We start from the raw sequence: 25,680 nt of genomic DNA, 5'->3' as shown, positions 1-25,680 counted from the left end.
CCTATACAACTTTCGTGGAGTTGCTAATTATTTTTCATTTTCTCTCCTTACATTCTTAAACAAATTATCTTTTTTCCTCCCCCGCCCCCCCTCATGGGAGTGTACTCCACTCTTTCTCTGATTTGGACTGCTTGCTGCATAGGCCTCTGTACAAATGTCGCCCTGGGTCAGAGTAATCCCCACTGCTTTCTTGAACTTCGTTTCCTGGATCTGAGGTCTTGTTTTCTTGATTTGCTTATTTTGCTAATACACATCTTAAAATAACTTGCTAAGAAAGGATGCCTGGAAAGGAGGCCCTGAATTCTTATGTGACTAAAAAAATGTATTTATTTTTTAAATGCCTCTACACTTGATTGCTTGGCTGGACACAGACTTCTAGGTTGAAAAGAATTTTTCCTCAAACTTTTGAATTTACTCTCCATAACCCACTAGCATTCCATGTTGCTAAAGAAAAGTCTGATACCTGACCAGTCTAATTCTCATTGCTTTGTAGGTTGTCTGTTTTACCCTGTTTAGAAACTCTTTTATCCTTGGCATCTGGAAATTGTACAGCGATATATATGTGGGGTGGAGTTTTCTCCATTTGCCCAGCTGGTTTATTTTGTTTATCAATTTTCCTCACCATCCCACATAGCCCCGACCCGCTGCCCTGTTTGCCCACCTCACAAAAGGTAAGGCCTACAGAGAGGAGCTTATTTCATTCACTGCTGGGTTCGGTATCTGACTTGCAGCAGGGTCTCAACCATATGCAGAGTGAATGACTGTTTTACTTGGATCTGAAGTCTTGTGCCTCTCATCAGCTCAGGAAATTTTTCTTTTATTAGTCTTCTGAAAACATCCTCTTCTGTCTTTTCTGTTCCTTTCTGGAATTTCCATTAAGAGAATATTGGATACTCTATAACATTTTTTCTTTCACATTTTTCATCTCATCTTTCTGTTCTCTATACTAAGAAAGTTCCTGATTTTAACTTTCCTGCTTGCAATAACTTTAGATTTGTTCCAATCACTCCTTTTTCCCAGATTGTTTTTTATTCCTAATATCCGGTTCACCATTTTGTGGATGCAGCATCTTCTCACATTTTTCTCGGGCCATGATTTTGAGGCCTGTTTTTGTAAAGCTCGCTCTGGACACCTGGACCTTTCTCTTACACCGCAGGCTTCCTTCTATCTGCTGTCCCTGGCTGTCTGTTCACATGTGAGGATAGACGGTGCCTGGAGAGCCCTGTGTACGGGGTGGGGCCTGCTGCTCGGAAGGCTCTGTGTTAGGTCATGGTTTCTCGGTCTCACTACTGACATTTTGGGGCTGGATGTCTCTGTTATGGGGGGCTGTCCTGTGCGGTGTAGGATGTTCAGCAGCATCTCTAGTCTCTTTCTACCTATTAGATGCCTGTGCCACTTCCCAGCTCCAAGTGTGACCAAAAAAAGAAAAAAAGTCTCCAGACATTATATCCCTTGGGGGCAGGAGTGGACACATTATCTATGTTGCGAGCCATAATTCTAGGATAAGGGGGCTGGGGACCGGGCCCTTCAGAGGTCAGGAGACTTTACTCTGGGTCCGGTTCTCTGCAGAGAGTGTATTCCATTTCTTCAGAGAATGCTGTGTTCTTCCAGTTCCTCGGGTTCCTACACAGGTCTGCATACAGGGATCAGGGAAGGTGACTAGCTCATACACAGAAGGTTCCCAACTTGCCATGATTTGACTTAATGATATTCCAACTTCCCGATGGTGCCCAAGCAATAGGCATTCAGTAGAGATGGGTGAGGCTAGGCTATGCTGTTCAGGTATTAAATGCATTTCTGACATACGCCATCTTCAACTTACAACGGGCTTACTAGGATGCAACCCTATCGTTAAGTTGTGGAGCATCTATACAGATCTTCAGTTCGTCCCTCCCTTTTCCCTTCTCTCTTGCCTTCAATTCTATTTCAGCATCTGTGTTGGAGGCTCTCTGTGCTTCTACTGAACAGTAAGCTGTCACCTGTTTGAAGAGCCCTCTAGAAGGAGTCTGGGTTGTGGCTCGTCTGGCCTCAATCAGTCCTCTTCCATCTGCTTTCTGTATTCCAGAATCTGTTGAAATCTCATTAGCTAACTTCTACCATATTCTTTCTGTTCACTAGTCTGAGTTTATCTCTTTATTCCTTTATTATTATTTTTCTGGGGATTCTGTCATATTGAGTAAGCCCTCTTCCATTTCAAGTTTTACAGCTAAGGGGTTAATAGAGGATGATAAAAATGGGAAAGTTTTAGAGTTCTGTAAGGCTTCTTGGCTCTTGGTCTACAGTCTGATGGCCTACATACCTGCTTCCCCTCCTTCCTTGCCTGTGGTTTTTGATTCCTTTGCTGAGAAGGTAACTGGATACTTCAGCTAGGTTTGTCCTTAATTTTTAGTTTACGTAAACTAACTCTAAAATGCAGTTCTTGATATACCTTGCTACAGGAGAAGAGAGACAAAACACCCTACAGATTTTCCTCCAGGGAAAATTACTAAGTAGAGCACTGGTTCTTACACTTTGGTGTGCAGAGTCCCATGGGAATTCATCAGATAACACAGAGGACCAGGCCCCAACCCAGCCGACATCCACCCAATCTGAATATCTAGGGACAATCAAACTTGTGGGTTGGTGGATGGTGAATAACAAATCTCAGGGGCTACAGAGTGGTGGCAGCTGCCACAGGAATGGAAGACGGGCTTCTGCTGGAAGGGAAGTCGTGGGCTTCAGAAGGGGGCTGAGGTTCAGAAACGGAAGTGATGAAAGTCAATATGTACATATCATGTAAAGTCGCTCAATGCTTTTACGTTACTAGAGGTTCAAAGAAAAGGTCTGTGGACTTAAAGTCTAGTTTTGTCCAGAAAAATAAACATTTTATGATTTCAAAGATAGAGCAAACATAAAATAAGGAGAAAGTCCTTAAATGCCCCCTTCATGCTCCTCCCCTATAAAACAGTCATTTTTATACTTCTGTAAACACATCGAGAGCAAGGGCTCCGTCTTACAGTATCCCTCCCTGTGTGTGCCCTGTGGCATTTATGATAGCATCTTGCATTCTGTAAGCATTTGATAAATGCTTTTTGAATTTTAAAACATGACTTTAATTTGAAGCAGGTCACAAACTTGGCAATTTCTCATTATTGAGTCTGTCCTCTTGTCCTTGACATTATAACATAGTGCTAGAGTCTTGAAATTTTATTTTATTTTTTTCAGATTCTGATTTTAAGACTCAAATGCACCATAAACTACACTGGCTGGTTCCTTAGAACAGTGTAAAGAGCTTGAGGAGCTGAATTCATTCAGAACACTGAACACGCCCACTCACCTGCTAGCCTTGAATCCTTTCAATTTCTGTACAAAGAATGATTCAAGAACTTCTGCACACTGGTAAAAAGGGGAGTCACTTGGATTGTAGTAACGACAGTTATCAAAAATTTTGGTCATATCTGCCACAAATTCCGTCAGCTTTTCATAATATCGTCTTTGTATTCTTTCTTCCATGGTGGCGAGGTCTTAAAAACACAAAATGTAAAACATTTTCAAAGCTTTAAGGCTGTTCCAATGTGACTATTGCCCACAGTCCTGAATAATAAGAATATGTACTTCCTATACGAGCAATCCTGGAATGAAGCTGGTTAACCACTGAGGACTATTTAGCAATTCATGAAGAAAATAGGAGCACTTTTCCAATTTTGTTTTTGATTGGGGATCTAATATGTAAGGCTACTGTTAAAGAAGGTATTTATTTTTTAACTATCAGTTAACTACAGAGAACAGCTCTTTATTCAATTGGTTTGAAATAAAGGCAGCCACACCGACGTGATCAATACATACTCAAGTATAACACATTTTCACATGCAAACTATTAAGTATATGATGTGCACAAAGCGAAGGGGGATAACTGGAATTAAGAACAAAATCTATGGGTCTGTAATCCTTGTATTAGACTTGATAACATTGTTTTCTTTATTCATTTTTATTGTTATTTTGTATTACAAGTAATAGTGACTCACCGCTTATGGTGGTGATAATATGAAATGTATACTTGAATTAACTTAAAGGAAAATATTAGCTGATATAAATAAAAATATTAGTATGTAATAGTACAGGTAGTGTGCAGAAATGACAAAAATCATTAGGTTATTGCTTTGGCATATACTGAGCTAAAAGCTACATGAAATAACATTAGGTCCCAGGAGAAAGTCGTATTTGAAGGAAAATTCCACATAGTTTTACCTAAAATTTTGGGAGAGTAAAAGGCCAGTGATCTCAAATCAATCTAGGATTCACGGGTAGATAACACAATTCTAAACTAATTTCAATGATTATTTTAGAATTTGAGAAAAGTCAAAAAATAAAAGTCTAAGAATATCTTAGAAACATCTGAAAAATAAAAGGAGAGAAAACTTAGATATTAAAAAATATAAAGTTGTGATAATGAAAAATGCGGCACTATGCAGGATGACACAAACATTAATGGAACCAAATTCAAAGTAGGAATAGACCTAACTTTATTAAGTATAAGAATTTCATAATGTTGAGCATGTCAATTCATATAAGCAGAAGAAGGAGGAATTCATTAAAAAATTGAGCTGGGGCAATTGACTACATATCTGGAGAAAAAAAATTCTACCTCACATTTTAAGCCCAAATAATTCTAGGTGGATTAAAAGTTTAGGTCAGAAATTAAAACCATAAAAGGTACTAAAAGATACAACACTGTGAATATAATTAATCACTAAATTGTGCAAATAGTTAAAATGGCAAATTTTATGTTACATGTTTTAACGCATACACGCACATCTTTGATAGGTTCAGTCTCTATAGGTAGAGAGAAAACTGTGTAAACAAGAACAACTGCAAAAATGTACCTACAGCCTGGTGATTAAGTTCTAAGCACGACCTGGACACATCTATTATTCTGTGTAGGTTATTTAAGTTGTACAGAAAAGAGTGAAAGCTTAATATAACACATCACACCAGAATATTATCATTTTCATACTTAAGTTCCAGGTACTTAAAGCCTGACTAGTTTTAATAAAGTATATAAGTAGCGCTGGATATTTTACGGTTCCAACTTAATTAGTTATCCCTTAAAAGAAAGAAAGTATTAGGAGAATGAACATACAGGTGATTTACAAACTTGGGTAGGGAAAAGGGCTAAAAGTATGACTCCAAAGGCAGAATTTATGATGATTAATAGATGTGAATCCAAAATGTTAAAAACTATCATATGCCATTAAAAAAATGAAATCCTACCATCTGCAATGACATGGATGGACCTAGAGGTTATTATGCTGAGTGAAATAAATCAGACAGAGAAAGATAGATACCATATGATTTCACTTATATGCACTGTCTAAGGAACAAAAAGAACCAACTAATCAAAAACAGACTCAGAAATATAGTGGACAATTTGGTGACAGGCAGAGGGGAGGGGGGTTGGGAGGCTGGGAGAATGGGTTGAAAGGTTAAAGAAGTACAAATTAGTAGTTGATAGCTGAGCACAGGGAGCATGGCAGAGGGAATGCAGTTAGCAATAATATGATGGCTAAGTGGAGGGCCAGGGGAGGGAGGGAGCAATAGGGATTCGTTTTATGAACATTATAGATGTCTAACCAATGTACTACATACTTGAAACTAATTTAAACAAATAAATTTATTTTTTAAAAAAATCATATGTGCCCTCAAAAAATCACTATAAAACTTGTGTCTTTACTATTTAAATAGTCCTTAAATAACAGTAACAACATTATGAATCTCTCAAGAGATAAATGGGCAAAATATACAGATAGGAGACTCACACAGAAAATGTTCAAACAGTAAGTAATCATTCGTTACTGAAATCATGCAACGCCAAAGAACTACTTTCTTTGTCTAAATTAGCAGTAATTAAAAATTATAATATCAATCTATTAACAGTATCTTTAAGGGAGAGTGAAAGAGTGGCAGTAAATTTTATATTTTACTCTCTATACTCTAAAAAACTTTTTTTTATTAAGTTTAGAAGGGTGACATTGATTAATAAAATTATCGAGGTTTCAAGTGTACAATTCTATATCATTTGTATATTGCATTGTGTTCACCACCCGAAGTCAAATTTCCTTTCCTCACCAAGTATTTGACACCTTTTACCCTTTTTTCTCTTCTTCCACTTCTTTAACATCTGCATTTGTATATCAAACATATTATTTCAAAATAAATATTTTCATTGAAAAAAATTTCCCTTCAAAACAGCAATAATATTCAGGGTTTTCAAGTGTTCAGAGAGAAGTGTATAGATAAACACTATTACTGGAAACTGGTTCGATTTGCTGAAATGCAATTTAAAAATATTTATCAAAAGCCTAAAAGGTATGTATATCCTTTGGCGTAGAAATTCTAATTCCAGGAATTTTTTCTAAGGAAACAAACAAGTGCAGGCAAATGAAGGATCAACGATGTTTACCCAAGTGCTGTTTATAGCAGCAAAAACGGCATACAATGAAAAACCCATCAATGGATGGTGATTAAATAAATTATCTTAATTTCATATACTTAAAAAATGATATAGGTCTATACCACAGCTGATGTAAGAAAGGTACTGAAAAGTTTACGAAGTACACTATAAAACATGATAATTCATATAACCTATTTCTGTTTAATAAAAGTTGCTGATCTTGTTGGTTCCCTCGTACTCCTAAAAGAAACTACTATTTTCAATTTAGTCTATATCCTGACATTTTCCATGTAATTCCAAAAACATTTGTGTACTCTTAGAAAATATATAATTGTTTACTGCTTAAAACCTAAGTATTGTTCTGTAACTTTGATTTTTCTTTCAACAATATGTCTTGGAGATCTATATTATCTTTATGTACATACCTAAGATGATGTTTATCTGGGTGGTATGAAAAAATAAAAAAGATATGAAAAAAGTCTAGTTCTTCATGAAAAGAATTCTGGTTAAATAACTTAAGGTATATTCAATTACAAAGTATATAAAGCCATTAAAATCAAGTTATTGAAGACTGATGTTACAGGAAGATGTTTGCCAGACAGATCATTATATAATTTCAATTCAAACACGCCAAAATGTAATGGGATTCATTGAAGAAAAGATGAAAGGGAATTACAGAGTTTTATAGTGATTTTTTGAGGGGCACATATAATATTTTGAAGGGAAATTTTTTTCGATGAAAATATTTATTTTGAAATATGTTTGATGTACATATTATTTTTTCTTTATTTCCTAAATTTTCTATAATTAACTTGTGTTATTTTAGAAGGAAAATCTATCTAGCCATCCATCCATCCATTCACGCCCTCCCCCCCCGCCAACTCCCCTTCCACCCCCAAGGTACTTTCTCAAATCAGAATATACAAATCTGAAGCGAATATAAGGATTAACTTCTATATTCAACATCTAGAGAATAGAGAAATGACTACTTATTAATATATTTTTCCCTCAAAGACACTTTTTTCCCTCATTTATCCCTTCTTTGTTTCCCTCCCTTTGAAAAGTTGTACTCAAAAACATAAATTCTTCCCATTAAGACTTTTTTTTTTTCAATTGACATATAGTTGATATGTAACATTGTATTAGGTTTAGGTGCATGAAAGAATTTTATATGTGTATATATTGCAAAATGATTACCACAATAAGTTAACACCCATCATCACATATACTTAAAATTTTTTTTCTTGTGATGAGCACTTTTAAGATCTACTCTCTTAGTAACTTTCAAATATACAATAAAACCCTTCCCATTTATAAAATGGTTAGCTGGCTTTTGGAATACTTCTTTCATCAGATAGAGCTGATAAACCTTTGGCAGTTTGGAAGCTTTTATCTATGTTTTAATTTCTACAATTTTTTTTGCAGATAAACTATTTTTAATGAAATCATCATTGCTTTCCATCTTAATACAATTACTTGTAGCTATAACTTATTACTCTTTTGTTTTCCAGGAAATGAGGCTATATTTTGTTGGATCTCTACTGTGGGCCATCAAATTTGATCTCCTTCAGGAAAAGATGAGGAAGATGTGACAGGGAAGGATGAGAGGCTCAGACAGACCTGACCCATTTATTGATTGGATTCATTCATTTATACAGCTGCATATTATGTTGCTTATACATCATTTGATTTAGCTACTCTACTGATGGCTATTTATTTCATTTCCAGTATTTTTGCAATTATAAACACTGCTGTGATGAACAACGTACTTGTGCCCACGTAAATAAATCCTAAGAAATGAAATTGCTGGGTCTGAGGGTATACACATTTACATATTAATACATCATCTTAATTTATCCTACAAGTTACCACACCCACCAAATCTGCTCAACATATCCTAATATATTAATTTTATGGATGATAAATGAAGTATCTGCTGAGACTTCTGAAAGAACTCCATATTCCACCCAGGTACTTACCCATAGGTTCCTTAATGACGCCGTAATAATCTGGTGCATCATTAGGATCCACTGGTTCAAGGAAAGGCCAGGCCATCTTATGGGCCTAAAATAAAAAATTTAAAAAAGGTGTCACTATTGTCAGATGAAATACTAATTCCATTTAGATTTCCCATTTGAGTTACGGCACCAATCAACTCTTAAACTCCAAAATCAGTTTAAAACTGGATAGATAAAATTATTTATACTGAGATGCTTTTTGCTCTAGTCACAAATTATCTCAGATGAGCATATGGTATAATAACGGTTCTCAAAGGGTTGTCTGAGGACCTTAGCATGGGGGGTGGGAGGGTGGAGCACCAGCTTAGGAGTCGAGAAAGTTGTACTCTTGTCCCTTACGTGACGACCTGCCAACTGAGTGATGATGGCTTTGCAATCACACCTATAAAACTGGGTGGGATGGGTTCAGACTGTGCAATGGTTACTACTGCTGGCTTCTGAGGGGGCAGAGATGTGATGTTAAGAAACATTCAACTGCATATTGAGACTGTGTTCTGTCAGTTCCTCCAATTCTTTGATTATGATTCCAACAAGAGAAAGTATCAATCCGGCACTCTCACGTCTGGAATACACCTCTTAATATAAGCTAATCTCGTAAGCCGCCCCATCTCCTTTTAATTTTTAATAAGGCGGGAAGGCTCTGGCTCAAAGCCTTAGATAAGCATTTGTATCTAACTAGAATTTAATCAAACTGTTTTTCAATTTATGGTGGCGAGATGAAGTTATCCCTTAAAATAAAACGTAGGTTAAAAAAGTGAGTTACTTTAAACACAAGTGTTAGTTAAACAACAGCTGCGTCAGTGTGTGGATACGGTAAACCCCGTGACATTGGCACACGAAGGACTGAAGGCTGTGGAGCACTTCGCTAGACCGCCTGGGCGTCAGCAGGTGAGCAGGTACTCTAAGACCGGAAAGTTCGAGCCCTAGAAGAGTTCCCAAAGCCACGCTGGTTGATTTCATCCTCAAACACTGCACGCAGAGGCGTTTCTCACCTGTAAGGAACGTAGCACCCTCTTCAAACCCTCGTAGTCTTTCTCTGTTAGTGGCGTGAGCACTGTCATGGCATCCTCTGTCGACTGGCACTGTGGACAGACATACTCGTCAATGAGCTCTGCCTCACTCTGCAAGATGCCAACGCAGCGCCCATGGTACCAATTCTGACAGCGATCACAGCCAATATAGAATCTGCAAGGTCCGAAATGCGAATGTGAGTTCAAAACAGATGGGATCACATTACTTATAACTTACTTTAAAAAGTGATAAAACATGCACCCAAAAATATTCTAACCCTGGGATATAAAACATTTAGTATTATAATTGTTTTAATACTTTTGAAGACTGATGTTCCTATGTGTTAATTTAGTATTTCTGATGTTAAGAACAAGCATTACAAGTTTATTTTGAACACTGTAAAATATTAGAAAACCAATACAAAAAAAAGTAAAACATTTTTATTGACTTTAAAGCTCAAAACAAAAAAAGCCAAAAATCTTTCAACAAGTACCATATCATATGGGAAGCTGATATTTGCCACCCAACTGGGAGTTCAAAATCCTATAAGCTAATGACAGTCTCAGAGCTTGTATCCAAATTAGTGTTTTTCTAACCTACAAGAAAGCGCCATTTCAAACACTAATGAAGTCCAAACAAGTCAAGCTATTTTAATCTCATTAATTCTATGTTACATATTGAAGAATCAAGTCTACCATTAAACCGTATTTTTTCCAATGAATCTCAAACATTCACTATGAAGCAACATAAATTTTGAAAGGGAGGTAGAGAGGGAAGAAGAGAAAAAAAAACACTGGAAAGGACTTTGTAATGTAGGTGTATAATTTATGCAGAAAAAATCTTGCTTTTTATTTTATAATAAATAACCAGTCAGAGCAATTTGTCTTCCTAAATTATTAAATATGATGCTCTTATCAGAACTCACTGTGACTCATCATAAGGTGTTCTGCAGATACAGTACAATTCCTCACTGCTGCCCTCTTGTGCCCGTTTACAATCATTACAGATGTACACATCCATTTTCTTAGCCTCCTTTTCTGTGATGCCAACACATTCTCCATGATACCAGTTAGTACAAAGATCACAGCCAATATAGAACCTAAAAGTATTCACAATGAAAATGACAATGTAATTGTCATTTTGAGCTGCATGGTACTTAATTCTGTCTTCACTGCCCTGATTCACTTTCTTACAGGATAACTTTCTGCAATGAGTCAGCTAAACATCCTGAATCCGACCGTTCTACCCCTGGCAAACTACAGCATCAGACACTGTATCAAGTGTGGAAACATAAAGTCACTAACATTGATTTCAACAAATACACTGTTTAGTGAAATATGGGTCTTTAAAAACATACTGGAATTTGAAAAAAATAAAGAACACACTGATGGTAATGTTTGCTTCTTAATGAATGTGTGCAAAACTGTAACAGGCACAAAAACCAAAGCCAAAGAATCAAAGACTTACATCTGTCAAACCTATGCCACAGAAGCCATTTCAAAATCAGGGCTATTTCTTAGATAGGTTTGAAAATGTATCTCACAATTTAAATTTGAAAACAAAGCAAAGCGCAAACACCAAGTAGAAGTTACACTACAAGGAACATGCAGGTCAGCCAGGTGTAGAAGATAAATGGTCAAAATATGATATGAAGAAGAAAACTAAGAAAGGTACATGTAGTAATTCAATTCTATCAAGTTTTCTAAATAAACACTGAAATTTAACTGTAACCGAAGATGACATGGGCCAGTTTTTCTGTTAATATGACGTGTGTGACAGCGTGGAGAGTGGCCACGTTAATTAACTGGTAAGGAACTGCTTCAATTCAAAATTAGGACACACGGTGTGGAGAGTGATTTAAGGATAGTTATCCAAAACAGTGAGAGGCTCTACAGTATTTGGCGAGGTGGGGTTGTAAGAGTGTCTAACTGTGGGTTAAACAAATGCAGTTAAAACGTGAGGCTTCTGGAATATAATATCCCAAATGACAAAACGAATGTATCTCTATGACAAACACATAGTATACAGTATATCTAAAAGTGCTGACAGGCACTGTGTAGTAACGCCATGTCAAAGTCATAGTAAGAGTTAGTATGAATCACCGGGAACCAAACTGCCCTTGCTGATACCATTGGTTCTAGCAGGGTGTTTCTTGGTTGATTCCTCTAGAGAAATGAAGTCGTTCTCAAGCTTTAAATGAACCTGCTTTATGAACGTTAAGGAATAACAAACGGTTGTGTGGTTTATCTATTACCATTAACTTTTTTCTTTTGAATTATGATTCTCGTGTGATTTTCACTGCTACAGGTGGGGGCCCCCATGGTGTTTTTGTATGTTGCCTTCACCAGATGGTGGGCTGTATGTTCTGGAAGTAAGCTCAGCACTTGAATTTCAAGTTTTAGTCACTCTCATTAGATTCCCAAAACAGCCTGGTTTGGTATAAGAGATTACAAAATACTAAAAAAACACTAACTCATCCAAACTAGAACAAGGAGTGAATGAACCTGGTATACTGAAATGTTAATAATGACAAACTGAAAAATATGAAATATCCACAAACTAATGAGGCAATCTCAAGAGAATGAGCACATGTACATGTGTGTCTCATTTCATGCAACTTAGGTATCACATAAAATAAATTTCTGTAACCTGAATATTTTACATAGGCCAAAGAAGACTGTTATTTAAAGAAATTCCATAAGCAGATCTTTTTGTAAAGAAAGTAAATCATATTCTGTTTTGTTCTATAAATCATTTAGTATATTTTGCTTAAAGGGAGGCACACTTGTATTAGACTAAGGGAAAAAAATCAGTTAAAAGGGCTCCACGTTTTACATTATGTTACATTTCCAATAAACTAAGACAATGAAAAGTAAAGATGCCTAAACTGATCTGTGTTTAATTCAACACAGCAAAATCTACCAACAAAAGTTCTGATCTAGCATTGAAGACTGTAATTTAAATAGCACCACCAAAGCAGCTTCAAGGTTGCAGCTGTAACAACATTAAAGACATCATAATTTTACTTTAGAAACTGATTAGGCATCGACTTTAAACATTAAGCATTCCTAATTCTAAATAATATTTTTTTAGCACAATCAAAAAACTTCAGTATTATAAAAAATATCATGGTCAATTCTGGCTTTAAAAAAGCTGGCTCGCATCCAAATGTTCAAAATGGAAGCTAAATACTTAGTTGAATGATAGTAATAATAAGAAAAAATAAACTAACATTTATAGATTAGTAGCACTAAAATCTTCATATATCACCAAATACAAGCCATAACTGTCAAAAACAGCTTCTAGCTGCCTTATATATATCAGATTTTGAGTGTCTTACTTGAAGAATGGGTGAAAGAAACATTTTTTATATTTTTCTGACTTTTGTCCCAATAAAAAAGTGGGAACTTTGACAAAAATAATATTGTTATAGTATTCTAATACAGGGAGAAAAAAAAGAATTGCTTAAAATTAAACAATTCAAACGCCGAAGCCAATCAGACTCGAAAGCTCCTGCACCATTCGTGTGCGGTCTCTAGAATCTGATGTAACCAGAGTTGCGAACAGATCCCAGAGAGGATGCTCTCAACTCTGGGCAGCAGTAACGATAGACCTTCTTCTCCAGACAGCATTACTGACTGACCTGGAGTTAATTCACAGAGAAGAGGAGAAAGCAAAGGAGCAACAGGAAGCTTGTTTTTGACAGGAAAGAACATGATGAGGGACAAACATGAATTATGAACATGTGAAATAACATTTTTACTTTCTAGCATCAAGGTTAAGAATATCAGATGCAAGATCATAGGTGAAGCACATCACCCTTACTTTAAACTATTTTAACTATTTTATGTTGCTACCAATATACTCATTTTCTCCAAAACTGGAAATTTAACAGCTAAACTTTAAGAAAATAAACTAGAGCTCAAAAGGATCTACTCACTTAGATTCATCGTAAGGCGTTTTACAGATACAGTAAAGCTTTGTGTCCTTCTTAGTTTCCTTTGAGGTAGTAGAGATCATTTTCTTCTTCTTGGACTTGGAGCTTGAGTCTCTTTCCTCTTCCCGCTTCCTCTTCTGGGAAGCCACAGGCAGCGCGGCCGTGGCCGTGGCCGTGGACAGGGGGCCCGAGTGCTGCGGGGGAGGCGGAGGCGGAGGCGAAGGTGGAGGGGCTGGAGGCGCAGGCGGCGCTGCAGGGGAAGTGACAGCTACTGCTGTGGCCTGCACCATTTCTTTTTCTTTCTTAATTTTCAGGTCTCTCTTGAGCTCTTCCTATTGCCAATTAAAGACAATACAAGACTATCACTTGACTTATGTAAATGCATGATCTGGCCAGAGGATGTTATATCACCTCCCTTTGTCCAAGTAGCTCCACAGTCCAGCCTAATGTGCGGGAGTTTTAGTAATTCCAAACGAGAGTGTTCTTATATACCTTAAACCCAATTCAAACAACCAGAAATAGAAAAGGAAGAAAGCTGCTAGTTATCTTCAAAGGAGATATGACTTGTGAACTTTTCTTCTAGTCAATAGCCTATTTAACTGCCCTTCTGTATTTAAAAGAAAGTCAGAACTTTTCCCCAGGGAATAGAGTAAATCTTGAGTTTCATTTTGTAATTAACATGGATTTATAGCATATTTAAATACACTAGGAAAATCAAGATCATCAAGACAATATAGTGGGTACACACTTGATCCTCCCCCTTTAAGAACATACCAATGAATAGTAAAACATAAAAGAGAAAACTGAAAAGACACAGCCATGCTTGAATACAATATAAATGTCTCTATGGACTGGAGATACAAAATTGTGAACAGGGCTAAAACTGCGGGCCTGCTGGGCTCCAGATCAGAAGTAGGAAGTGACAGCCCAACAACGGTAATGGTTTCTGCAGGAAGAAAGGGGACTCCAGGTGCTTCGTGTGAAATGGGCAGCAAAAGCTGGCTCCCTACTCACTGTTAAGGGTTGGCTGCGCTGCAATGGCTTCGAGAGGAAACAAAGCAAAGCCCCTCTCACATCAAATGCCAAATGCAAAACCAAATGACAACATGTAATGTGAAAAAAGACTACCAACAAAATCAATAACCAAATCTGAATTCACTCCCTATGAAATTAACTTTAAAGAACAATTTGATGAAAACTTTATAATAAGTATGTTTGAGATATTCAAAGAGCTAAATAAAGACGTTACGAGTCCTATTAAAAAAATGAATAAAAAATTATCAAAAAGACAAGTAGAGGGGAATGGAGGTGGTATGAAAAGGTGCAACACAGGACATTTTTAGGGCAGTGAAACTATTCTGTATGCTACTCTAATGGCATGATCCTGAATTCTGTATGTAACATGGACATATGACATACATTTGTCAAAGGTGTAAAACTGTATAACAAGCAGTGAAACAATGTGAATTTAATATAAAGTCCCTTAATGTTACTTTAGTTAGTAATAATGTATCAATACTGGGTCACCAATTATAACAAGTGTGCCACATTATTAACATGCAAGATGTTAACAATGGGGAAACTTTCAGAGTGGGAGAGAGTGTATGAGAACTCTCTAACTTCTGCATAATTTTTCCATAAATTTAAAATTACGTCTACAGCCATGCTACCCTGACTGTGCCTGATCTCATCTGATCTCAAAAGCTAAGCAGGGTTGGGCCTGGTTAGTACTTGGATGGGAGACCACCTAGGAAGACCAGGTGCTGTAGGCATTAAAAAAATAAAATAAAATAAAATAATTAAAAAAATAAAATTGCCCCCAAAATAAAGTTAGTTTAAAAAATGATAAGCAGAAATTATATAAGAAAAGGTAGATATAAAGGACAAATCACACATCTTGAAAATAAAAAACAAATAACTAAAAAATTTTTAAATGTTAGTATATACACATTTGAATATTGTCCTTTAAAGCAAAATGCATTATGTTAGCAATTCTACTAGTTAAAATAATGCTGAATATATTCGACACTCAAGAGATAATAACACTTATCAAAAAGAAAACTGTAACTACAAGAGAATATTTACGGTAGTAATAACATTTTTTAAATGGCTGCATAGCATACTGAATGTTGAAAAATGTTCAGTATATGTTGTCTCCAGTGTAACATACAAGATATATTCTAAAATTATTTTAAAATGGCAATCTTTGGGCGGTATGGACTTACAGATTATTTTTATTTGTTGGCTAAAGATAACTGCCTTGAAAGACATTTGAATATATGTGTCCAATTTATTTATTTATAAAGGATATGCACTACAAATATTTTGCCACTTTGTGCAGAATATGGAGTGGGAATAATATGTGAAACATCTCAAATGTTAAATAAATATCTGTTGAGTGAATTGAATGGATACATCACATTATAAATACTATTCTGCGACATGCGGTTTTCATTCAAATACTGATCATGAGAATTTCCCCCAATGAATTAAAAACAAAAAAAGCATCAACCCTACATTCACCATTTTGTTAAAGTGGCCACTCCAAAATGTATTTGTATTTAACCTGGTGGTTCTCAACTGAGGAGGGTAATGGTAGCTCTGGAGAGTAGGCATGAATGTATGTGGCGGGGACAAAGTTATTCTTTTAGCTATTACAAGGAAGGGGATGCTATTAGCATTTGGAACCTAATATTAAATTTCCTACAGTGGGTAAAAAAGTAGCCTGTCAAAAGGGCCCAAAGCTCTACTGGTGAGAAACACTGATTACCAACACCCACTTCTTTGTGGACTTTGGGCTGATTCCAAATTTGTTGTTATTAACATTATGTCCTTGTTCATGTATCTTGCCTACTTGTTTCTTAGATGATTCCAGAGGTGAAATTACAGATCATAGTATCCACATTTCACAATCTTCATATATAATTATGAAATGTTCTCTAGAAAAACAGGATTTTCATTTCTTTCATTTGTACATTGACTATCTTTATATGTTAATTGGTATTTGACATCTTTAGATTTGAAAACTGCTTGTTTATGTGTCTTACACAATCTTCTACTAGAGTTTTGTAAATTTCAGCTTTATTGAGGTATAACTGACAAATAAAATTGTAAGATATTTAAAATGTACATTGTAGTGATTTGATTTATGTGTATATTGTGAAAGAATTCCCCTCATCTAGTTAATTTATCTTTTTCTGACTACAGAGCTCTTTAAATTTTAAGAATACTAATTCTGCCATAAATGTTACAGATTTCTTTCCTGTTGTTACCTGTTTTTCACTATTGTTTTGGTATTTTTTTCCTATATAATTTTTTTTCTTATGTCATCAAAGCTTTTTCCTTTGTGGCACTGGAAATCTGTAATGCTTACTAGTGGTTTTCCCCACTCCGAGATTACAAAAATGACAATTGTGTTCTGTTATTTTTCTGGTTTCCTTTTTCATTAAAATTTTGATCTATAAAATATATCTTAATTTAAGGGAGGTAGTATATTATATTTTGTTGCTTCTGTGAATTAGCTTGTTTATTATTTGACAGTGGTTATAGTCTCGATATTTATCTAGGGACTTACTTATCTTACTGAATTCTCTCATAAATTTTAATCGCTTTTCTTTTGGGGTTTTGATATAATTATATCATACACAATAACGATTTTATCTTTTTTCTTTTCTTGGCTTAACACACTAGCTAGAATTTACAGAGATGCTAAATAACAATGCTGATTTTGACATTATCATCTGGTTTCTGACTTTAGTGGGAAGACCTCTAATGTCTCGGAGTTATGTGTAATGCTGATTTTGGGGCTGAGCAGTATTTTAGTATTTCTCACCTTAAAATATACCATGTACATTTATGGATGTTTTACATTGTCTATTTCTCTTTTTAAAAGCGATTTAAATATATATGAATGGATGTTTTCTTCCATTTTTCAATACTTTCTCCAAGTAAGCAAAGGATTAGCAATGCCTACAAATCAAGGAAGAAGTTTGGTTTTATTTAATGGACACACTTGATTTTTCATTCTTTCAACATTATTTCAGTTTCTCTACCTTTCTTATGAAATGTGGCTCCTAATAACTTTTGACGAAACTATGGTCATAGAGAATTAAAGCTATTTTCAAGAGACTTCTCAAATGTTTTAGTCAACAGACTAACCTCTTAAAGTGGCTACTTTAGAGATTACAACATACATTTAGATATAAAATCCATATTTTGTTTTAAAAGACATGTGTCCTATGGCTTTTTACTAAATGTATAGAAGTATAAATTCTAGAAAACAAGCTGAAATTTTAAGCTTAACCAAAATTTCAAGGGGGAAAAAAAATAAAATTAGATGCTACATCCTGGCCATAGGAGGACAGGCAGCCCCTTCTCACCTGCACTTCGATTTGTAGGTCTTTGTCCAGGAGCGCCCTCTTCTTCAGTATTTCTGCCTTGAGCTGCTCTTTGTGTTTGAAGAGCAGTGCAGACAGCTTGGTAGCATTCTGCTTGCTACGTTTCTGTTCCACACTCTCCTCGCGCTTCCGTTTTTTCGCTGCTTGTTTCTCTTCTTTATCGATTTTATCCAAAATATACTTCATCACCTGGTTACAGACAATCATTCTAGAGAGAAATACACAACCTATGTAATGCTGGGCATTTCATTCTGAAAGGCTTAAGACATGAGTTTTCGATGACTGGAAAGCTTCAAAGACCGATGTGAACCAGCTATGAGAACCTATGAGTGCCAGGGGTTCTCATTTAATGAACTTCAATTAGGATAAAAAAATATAAGTTCAGAACCTACGCCTGAGCATGCTAAAAGAGAAGAGACTGATTTATACTGAGACCCTGTGTTACTGAGTTATAAGCATTTCTCCCTACCTTTGATTCTCTTCTCTTTCAGCTGGAGTCATGGTCTTTTTCTGTTTTAAATGTTCTATTACAGCATTATGCTTCATCACCACCTTCAGGACAGAACAAAATCCAAAAGTGCGTATTTTATAATGACAAGTTGGTACACAGATAACAGTAGAAATCTGAGCACAAGAGTATGTTCCCCAAAGAAACCAAGAATTTTCTATCATAATACAAATAAAATTAGAGCTACTATATGGTCTGGGTGCTAACCACGTCCTGGGAGCTGAGCTAAGGTAAGCACCTGACATCATTTATTCCTCATAACAGCACTGAAAGGTAGGACTCAATAAGACACTGAGGCATGATAAGTAATAATCTAGCTGTAAGTTTAGCCCAGTTATCATACTCCAAAGGCCATGTTATTAATATTATACACTCTCTTCCCAGGCATTGATTTTAAAGATAACTCCACCCCCATCCCACAGATGGGATAAAGAGATTAGGGTAAGGTAACATATTGTAATACGTAATTCTCAATTTATAGACTATACAGTACTATGAGATGAGGAAAAAGCATTTAAACATATATATGATGTCAATATCATATGAACATAATCACAGATCTTTAAAATCCTTTAGCTGTTTAAAAAGTGCTTCTAACAATAGTTTTATAATCACCAAACTTGCCGAGACTAGGTATTAATTATTCCAATCACTGAAAAGAAATGACAATTATGTGATATGTCAAAGGTGCTAGCTAGCTGAGGTGCTAGTTATTGTTTCAACGGCAATCACATTACAATATATAAATGTATCAAATCGACATGCTGTACACCTTAAATTTACACAATGTTATATGTCAAATATGAAGTGCTTCTACACACATGGCCTCATTTAATCATTACAACAATCTTGGGTGGCTAGAAAGAGGGAGTTTTAGTGAGGATATAGTTTAGAGGAGATACGTGAGTTTGATGAACTGAACGGGAGACCCGGGAACTGAATGACACAGAACACTTGAAATTCACAATCAAACTCCTGATTAGTGCCAACGGGTGCATGCTATAGATGCAAATAAATTCTTCTCCAGTAATGCTATACAGTATGTCACACATGTGACTTCATTTTAAGTAGAATAAATCTCAGTCACCTAAACTGCCTTACTTCACTAAGATTCCACTGCATGCCCCTTTTTATTTAAGGTAGGTACAGAATAACATTTAACACTTATTTACCAACGTAAAGCTAGAAATGCAAATAAGTTTAATCTGTCTATAATTTGCTTAGTCTACATGCAAACTAAGGGATGACAACTGTAAATAACTTCAAACAAATCGCTATGATGCCCAAAGTGGCTTTAAAACTTCGTTAAACCTTCCCGGTTTGTATTAATGATACTTAAACTCCTATCTCCTATCTCCCATTCTTCCCATCTTTGTTCTCCCAAAATACAGGTGTTTTTCTAATAAGCACTGACTATTTAAGCCAACAGAATCCCAAACCACAGTAGCCACTCAGTAGTTTTTGGTTAATCCAGCACTGCTTCTAAATCGCAACACAATGACTCGTCTCATTTAGGAAACCTAACACAACCAAACACTAAGTCTAATGCACAGCACAATCATTCAAGCTACTGAACATGCTGCTTTTACTTAATAACTTTACCTGTTTCTGAATGATTTCACTTTGATTAGAAGCTTGGAGGGTGTGTTCCCGCTTAATTTCTATCTGTTGCTGCTTCTTCTTTTGCTGCTGATCCCTGAGTTGCTGAACCCTTTGCAACTGCTCTTGTACACTGGCTGCCTGCACTGTAACCACATTCTGAATCTGGTGAGTCTGCACAGGACTGCTTTGCTGAATTTGAATAGGTAACTGGAGTTTGATTTGCTGGGGCACACCACCTTGCTGAGCCTGTATCTGAGCCACAACCTGCGACTGGATCTGAGAGAGAACCTGGACTTGTTGCAGCTGAGGCACAGCAATGACTTGGGGCTGTGGCTGCTGTATTTGTAGCTGTGGACAGGATGGGGATGAAACAGTAACTTGACTTAACGTTTGTCCTGATGAAAGAGTTTGAGGTGAAGACTGTACCTGGGGTTGTGATTGTGGCTGGCCCTGGGAAGGTATCTGAAGAGATGTATGTGGCTGAATTGGAATCGGTTGTGAGGTTGTAGTCTGAACCTGGGCTTGCTGTCCAGGAGACACCTGGGATGGAGTTGATGGCCGTATTCGAGTCTGTGGTGGACTCTGGACGCGAGCAGGAGACTGTCCTTGGACATTACTTTGAGGCTGACACTGCACTGCAACCTGGGGTTTGGATGACTGTGCTTGGGTGGGCTGTGCTTCAGGAGGGACATGGGATGCAACAGTTGTTTGGGGCTGAACTTCAGGCTGAGTCTGAACGTCAGGCTGAGCTGGGGACTGGGGCTGGGTTTGGGGCTGAGCCGAAGGCTGAGCAGTCTGTGGCTGGGCTTCTGGAGGACTCACACTTGGTGACTGAGCTGGTGGCAGGGTTTTGGCTTGTTGCACCTGTGCTGGGGGTGATGATTTACTCTGTTTTTGTTCACTTGTACCTGTGAAAAGGAAAGATCAAATATTTCTATTATGCTAGAACATAAGACTAAGGATAAAGAAGAATTTGAAAGAGATTTTCTAAAGGTGAGAATTCTGTATCACAGTATAGAAGGCTGATGACTTAGAAATGCTCCATTCAGACACAGTTGGGTTAGGACTCTTAAACTGGGGAGCAGGGGACCCCGTTTCATGGCCACCCTCTGTACTTTGCTGACTCTCCAGAAATCTCTGGAAATCAGCCAGGTCTTCTGGTCCAGGCTAATGTAACCTTCATTTTCTCTATGGCGCGATGGCAAGTTAGTGACAGCAGCTTGCAGCAGAAGGCTAACGAAACAGTTCTGGACCTGCAGCTCTCACTTGTAGGTTACGAGCTGGATATATCTGCCTTCTCTGAGATTAACATCATGACTTAGTTAGGCAAGAACCAAGTGTAGGCATAAATTATTAATAGTAGCCACTATTTTTTTGCTGCTCCTACCCCCTTTTCCATATTTTTATGGGGGGATGGATGTGACAGGGAGTCTGCAAGAATAAGAAATCTTGTTGAGATCTTGGGAGGTTGACCCATCAGCTGTTAAGCTTACTGGCTTGAGGTATAGCCTCCCAAAGATAAGCACTGGGCCTCCTGACCCATCAGCCCCGCAACTCGTGGTAATAACATGCAGCGTTTCTGAAAAGCCCCAAGTTCTACCTGCTGTGGTAGTGGAAACAGTGGTGGTGGTGGTGGTGCTGGCTGTGGTGGCTGTTGTTGCCAATGGGGTAAAGAGGAATCGCTGAACAGTACCATTTGGCATAGCAGCTTGCATCAGCTGCTGTCCTGGACCTGGAAGTATAGTCACCCCTTGAGGTATCAACTGCAATTGTCCAGTAGTTTGACCTTGTCCTTGAATTACTACTGTCAAACCTTGATTACCACCCTATGGAAAAAACACAACATGTAAAGTGTTCAGAGCATCCATCTGTAAGCACAGCATTTTAATGCTGAAAAATCCTATAATATAATCAAAATATGTGTTTGAATGCCTATGGAATGGCACCAGAAGGAATTCAAATGAATTGTAATATTTATTTTAAAAGACTGAAGCTGTTTTGTGGAAAAACCATGAATAACCCAGAGTTCCAGCCCAAGTTCTCCAAATGGACAGCCAGGTATCTGTCTTTAAGCAACATCACTCCTCTGGATCTAAATTTCCCAAATTATCAAGTACAGTAGCTGCCCCTATCCATGGTTTCGCTTTCCTCAGTTCAGTTACCCACGGCCGAATGCAAGATGAAAATATTAAATGGAGCATTCCAGAAATAAATGATTCATAAGTTTTAAGCTGGGCGCCGTTCTGAGTAGCGTGATGAAATCTTGCACCTATTGCCTCAAGCCACCTTGGATGAGCGTCATCCCTCTGTCCAGCACATCTATGCTGCAGACGCTCCCTGCCTGTTATTCACTTAGTGACCCTCTTGATTGTCAGACTGTCATGCTATTGCAGTGCTTGTTGTAGTTAAGTGACTCTTATTTTACTTAATAATGGCCCCAAAGCACAAGAATAGTGATGCTGGTAATTCAAACATGCCAAAGATAAGCCATAACGTGCTTCCTTTGAGTGAAAATATATGTGTGTAGGAAAAACACAGTACATATCGGAGTCAATACTCTCCAGGGTTTCAGGCACCCACTGGGGGTCTTTGGGTATAACCCCCAAATATAAAGGGGGACCACTGTCAGGGACCTGAAGTAAATGACTAATGTGAAAACAAAATTCTGAGTTTAAATCATCTTATATTCATATTATTTTACAATTTTCAAAGCATCTTCACACATACTGCCTCATTTGGTTTTCTCACAATGGCCTTGTGACTTTGTGGAGCTGGGAGAGAATGCTACTAAAATCTTGTTACCAATTAAGAAACTCAAGTGAGAAGTTCAGTCCCTTGCCCAAAGTTAGAGACCAAGTTAAGGTGAGATAAAATGAGGAGTCCAGGTCTCTTAATTTCGGTTTTTCGATATGTACCAAATTACCCATGGGGTGGCGGGTGTGTTTGCGCGCACGTGCATACACTAAAGTATAAAAAGCTTAGGCTTTCAGACATGGAATATAAATGCCTAGTGAGGATTTGATTATTAACGTCCAAGTAGTAATCAAAATGGGGAGGACCAGAACTAAAAACTCTGTATGTACTGCCTCTTCTGTCCAGGACTTATTAATCCAGTAACCTTACCTAGAAAGAACACAGCAGAGATAAAAGGCAAAAGAAAAATCAACCCACCCCAAATCCCCAGTAGCCAAAATTAATGCTACAAAGTTCATATACTAAATTTAAGCAACATATACTTTACTCATGAGTCTCTTACTCTTGCTTTTCTAAAATATATTTTCTATGTACATTCAAAAATAAATAAAACAACAAATATAGTTTTAAGAATAAAGTGAACATCTGTAAAACCAGCACTCAGATCATGATTGCCATTATCCAAGAAGCCCCCAGGTGACCTGCTCTGATCTTAATTTCCTTCCTTTCCCCTGGAGATAACCATTATTCTGTTATGATAATGCTGCATTTCTTCACAGCATTACTACCTAGGTATAGATCTTTATAGGGTCACAGGTTCACAACTTCTGAAGCACCACCCACAAAGAATATGATGAAATGGTGCCCCCTCCAGACAGGCAATGCAGTGGCCCTGTAACCCTATACAATAGACCCAGTTTTGCCAGTTTCTGACATATGCAAATAAAATCACAATGTAAGTTTGTCTGTTACTTGCTTCTCTGGCTCAACACAGTAGTTCTGTGTGGCTGTAGTCTGTTCATTTTCATTGCTGTAGGAATGCACCAAAACTTATCTAATTGATTACAGACATTTAGGTTGTTTCCAGTTTTTGACTCGTGAACAATGCTGCTATGAATATTCATTATCCTGATGCTCACACAACTTCTTTAGTGAACATACTTAGAAAGAACTTCTTTAGGGAACATACTTAGAAAGAGAACCACTGGGACCTAGGACAACATATTTTCAACTTTGCTAGGTAATGTCTTAAGAGTTTTCCAAAATGTTTAAACCAATATATGGCACGCCAGTTGTTTATAAAGAGTTTATTCTGCTCTGCACCATTAACTCTTGACTTTGTCTGACATTTTAATTTATACCATTCTCTTATGTGTTTGTGTGTGTATATGTATATACATAAGGACCTTATCAGCTTACAATCCTTTATTTTTTTTATTTTTTACACCTACAGCACCTGGTCTTTCTAGGTGGTCTCCCATCCAAGTACTAACCAGGTCCAACCCTGCTTAGCTTCCGAGATCAGACAGGATCGGGTTTGTTCAGGGTAGCATGGCTGTAGACTGTATATGGTTTTAATGTGCATTTCCTTCATTACTAATAAAGTTCAGCAGATTTTTGGACTTTTAGACATTTAGATTTCCTCTTTTCTCACCGTTTGTTTGTTCTTTTTTTCCTACTGAGCTATTGAATTTTTTTCCTTCTTGATTTGTAGTAATTCTTCATGTATTTTGGATAGTAGTCCTTGGCTGGTTGCATTTATATCTCCTTTCATTCTTTTCACACTCTTTTATAAGGTAGTTGGATTTACAAAATTTTCCTCTAGGGTCAGTGGTTTCTGTGTTTAAAAAAGCTTTTCTTGCCCTCAGATTAGAAGGCTGAGTCAGGTTGTGTCCTAGTTCAATTTCCCACATACGCCCATCTGTCACAGCACCATGTACCAAAGTCTGTCCTTTCCTCAATGATCTGCAGTGTCACCTCTGTTATAGAACAAGTGTCCACACATGCATGGGCCACTTTCTGCACTTTCTACTATTCTGTTGGTTACTGTACCTTACTATATTAATTACTGAAGCATAATAAGTTTTGATATCAGGTTATCACATTGGTCAAACCCTCCAGTTTTTCAAAACTGTTATATAGCTATTCTTGATCCTTTGTACCCCCCTATAAATTTTAAAAATCAGTTTGCCAAGTTACACAAAAATTTCTTGGGATTTTGATGAGAACTGCATTTAATCTATTCATTATTATTAGAATAACAGGTAACAAACAATACCGACTCTTGCAAAGAAGCAACTTAATGTATTCAAATTTTATTTTTCCCATGGTAACTGGCCAACCAATAAAATTTTGGTGGTTAAAAGTATTAGTCATCTCGCTGTTATAGCTCATGGTCTAAGGACTCTAGATAGTTGAGGTTACATTCTGCCTTTAAGAAGTATTTCTCTTTGGGACGTGGTTCCATTGTGTAGCGGTTAGCACGTCTGCTTTACACGCAGAAGGTCCTGGGTTTGCACTCCAGTCTACGGCCATGCCACCCTGAACAAGCCCAATGTCTGATCTCGGAAGCTAAGCAGGCCTGGTTAGTACTTGGATAGGAGACCGTCTAGGAAGATTAGGTGCTATAGGCATAAATAATAATAATAAAAAAGAAGTATTTCTCTTTAACTCTAGGAAAGCAACCATTTCTTAAAATAAGTACATTTTTAATATCTGAAAATAAGTGCATGCTTTTAAACTTACAGCAAGTATAAATAAGATCACCTCTAAAGTTAAAAATGAAGTCGCGTTACTTACGTGGCCCTGTGTTAACTGAGTAAGCTGAGCCATGGTTAGCTTCACCTGTCCTTGCTGGGGGCGAGGGGACTGTGAGGCTGAAGACTGCAGATTTGCAGTGGACGTTCCTGAAGGTAATCCTTTCTGCCCAGGTGTTGAGGAGACGGCATTAGGGGCAGAGATTGCAGTGGACACAGGCTGTCCTCTGATGATCTGAGTCACCACTTGTTGGGGAGTACCTATGCACACAGCACACATCACAAATACTTATGTGCCCTTAGCAGTACTTTGAATTGAAACATTTT

General features: G+C 37.1%; 1 protein-coding gene, 1 non-coding gene and 1 pseudogene across 14 annotated transcripts in view; 1 reads left to right on the top strand and 2 right to left on the bottom strand.

Annotated features, from left to right (window-relative positions):
* Positions 1–25,680, bottom strand: part of BPTF (bromodomain PHD finger transcription factor) — a 125,878-nt gene that overhangs the window by 3,849 nt on the left and 96,349 nt on the right. For 7 of the 13 annotated variants that reach the window (XM_025047155.1, XM_025047154.1, XM_025047156.1 and 4 more), the window contains 10 exons: positions 25,397–25,614; positions 21,504–21,729; positions 19,904–20,811; positions 18,263–18,345; positions 17,776–18,001; positions 13,400–13,728; positions 10,385–10,558; positions 9,441–9,633; positions 8,410–8,494; positions 3,317–3,503 (listed from right to left, as the gene is read on the bottom strand). In XM_025047155.1, coding sequence (XP_024902923.1) covers positions 3,317–3,503; positions 8,410–8,494; positions 9,441–9,633; positions 10,385–10,558; positions 13,400–13,728; positions 17,776–18,001; positions 18,263–18,345; positions 19,904–20,811; positions 21,504–21,729; positions 25,397–25,614 — 2,629 coding nt within the window. The remainder of the gene's footprint in view (positions 1–3,316; positions 3,504–8,409; positions 8,495–9,440; positions 9,634–10,384; positions 10,559–13,399; positions 13,729–17,775; positions 18,002–18,262; positions 18,346–19,903; positions 20,812–21,503; positions 21,730–25,396; positions 25,615–25,680) is intronic. The other 6 variants (XM_025047157.1, XM_006912291.3, XM_025047162.1 and 3 more) reach the window with 3 other exon arrangements.
* On the top strand, positions 15,050–15,168 carry LOC112480176. Its single transcript, XR_003046512.1, has one exon. It is a non-coding gene; the product is annotated as a 5S ribosomal RNA (ribosomal RNA).
* On the bottom strand, positions 24,042–24,160 carry LOC112480169 (annotated as a pseudogene).

Source organism: Pteropus alecto, unplaced genomic scaffold (assembly GCF_000325575.1).
Source record: "Pteropus alecto unplaced genomic scaffold, ASM32557v1 scaffold134, whole genome shotgun sequence".
Taxonomy (NCBI): domain Eukaryota; kingdom Metazoa; phylum Chordata; class Mammalia; order Chiroptera; family Pteropodidae; genus Pteropus; species Pteropus alecto.
This window is presented reverse-complemented; position numbering and strand designations above follow the sequence as displayed.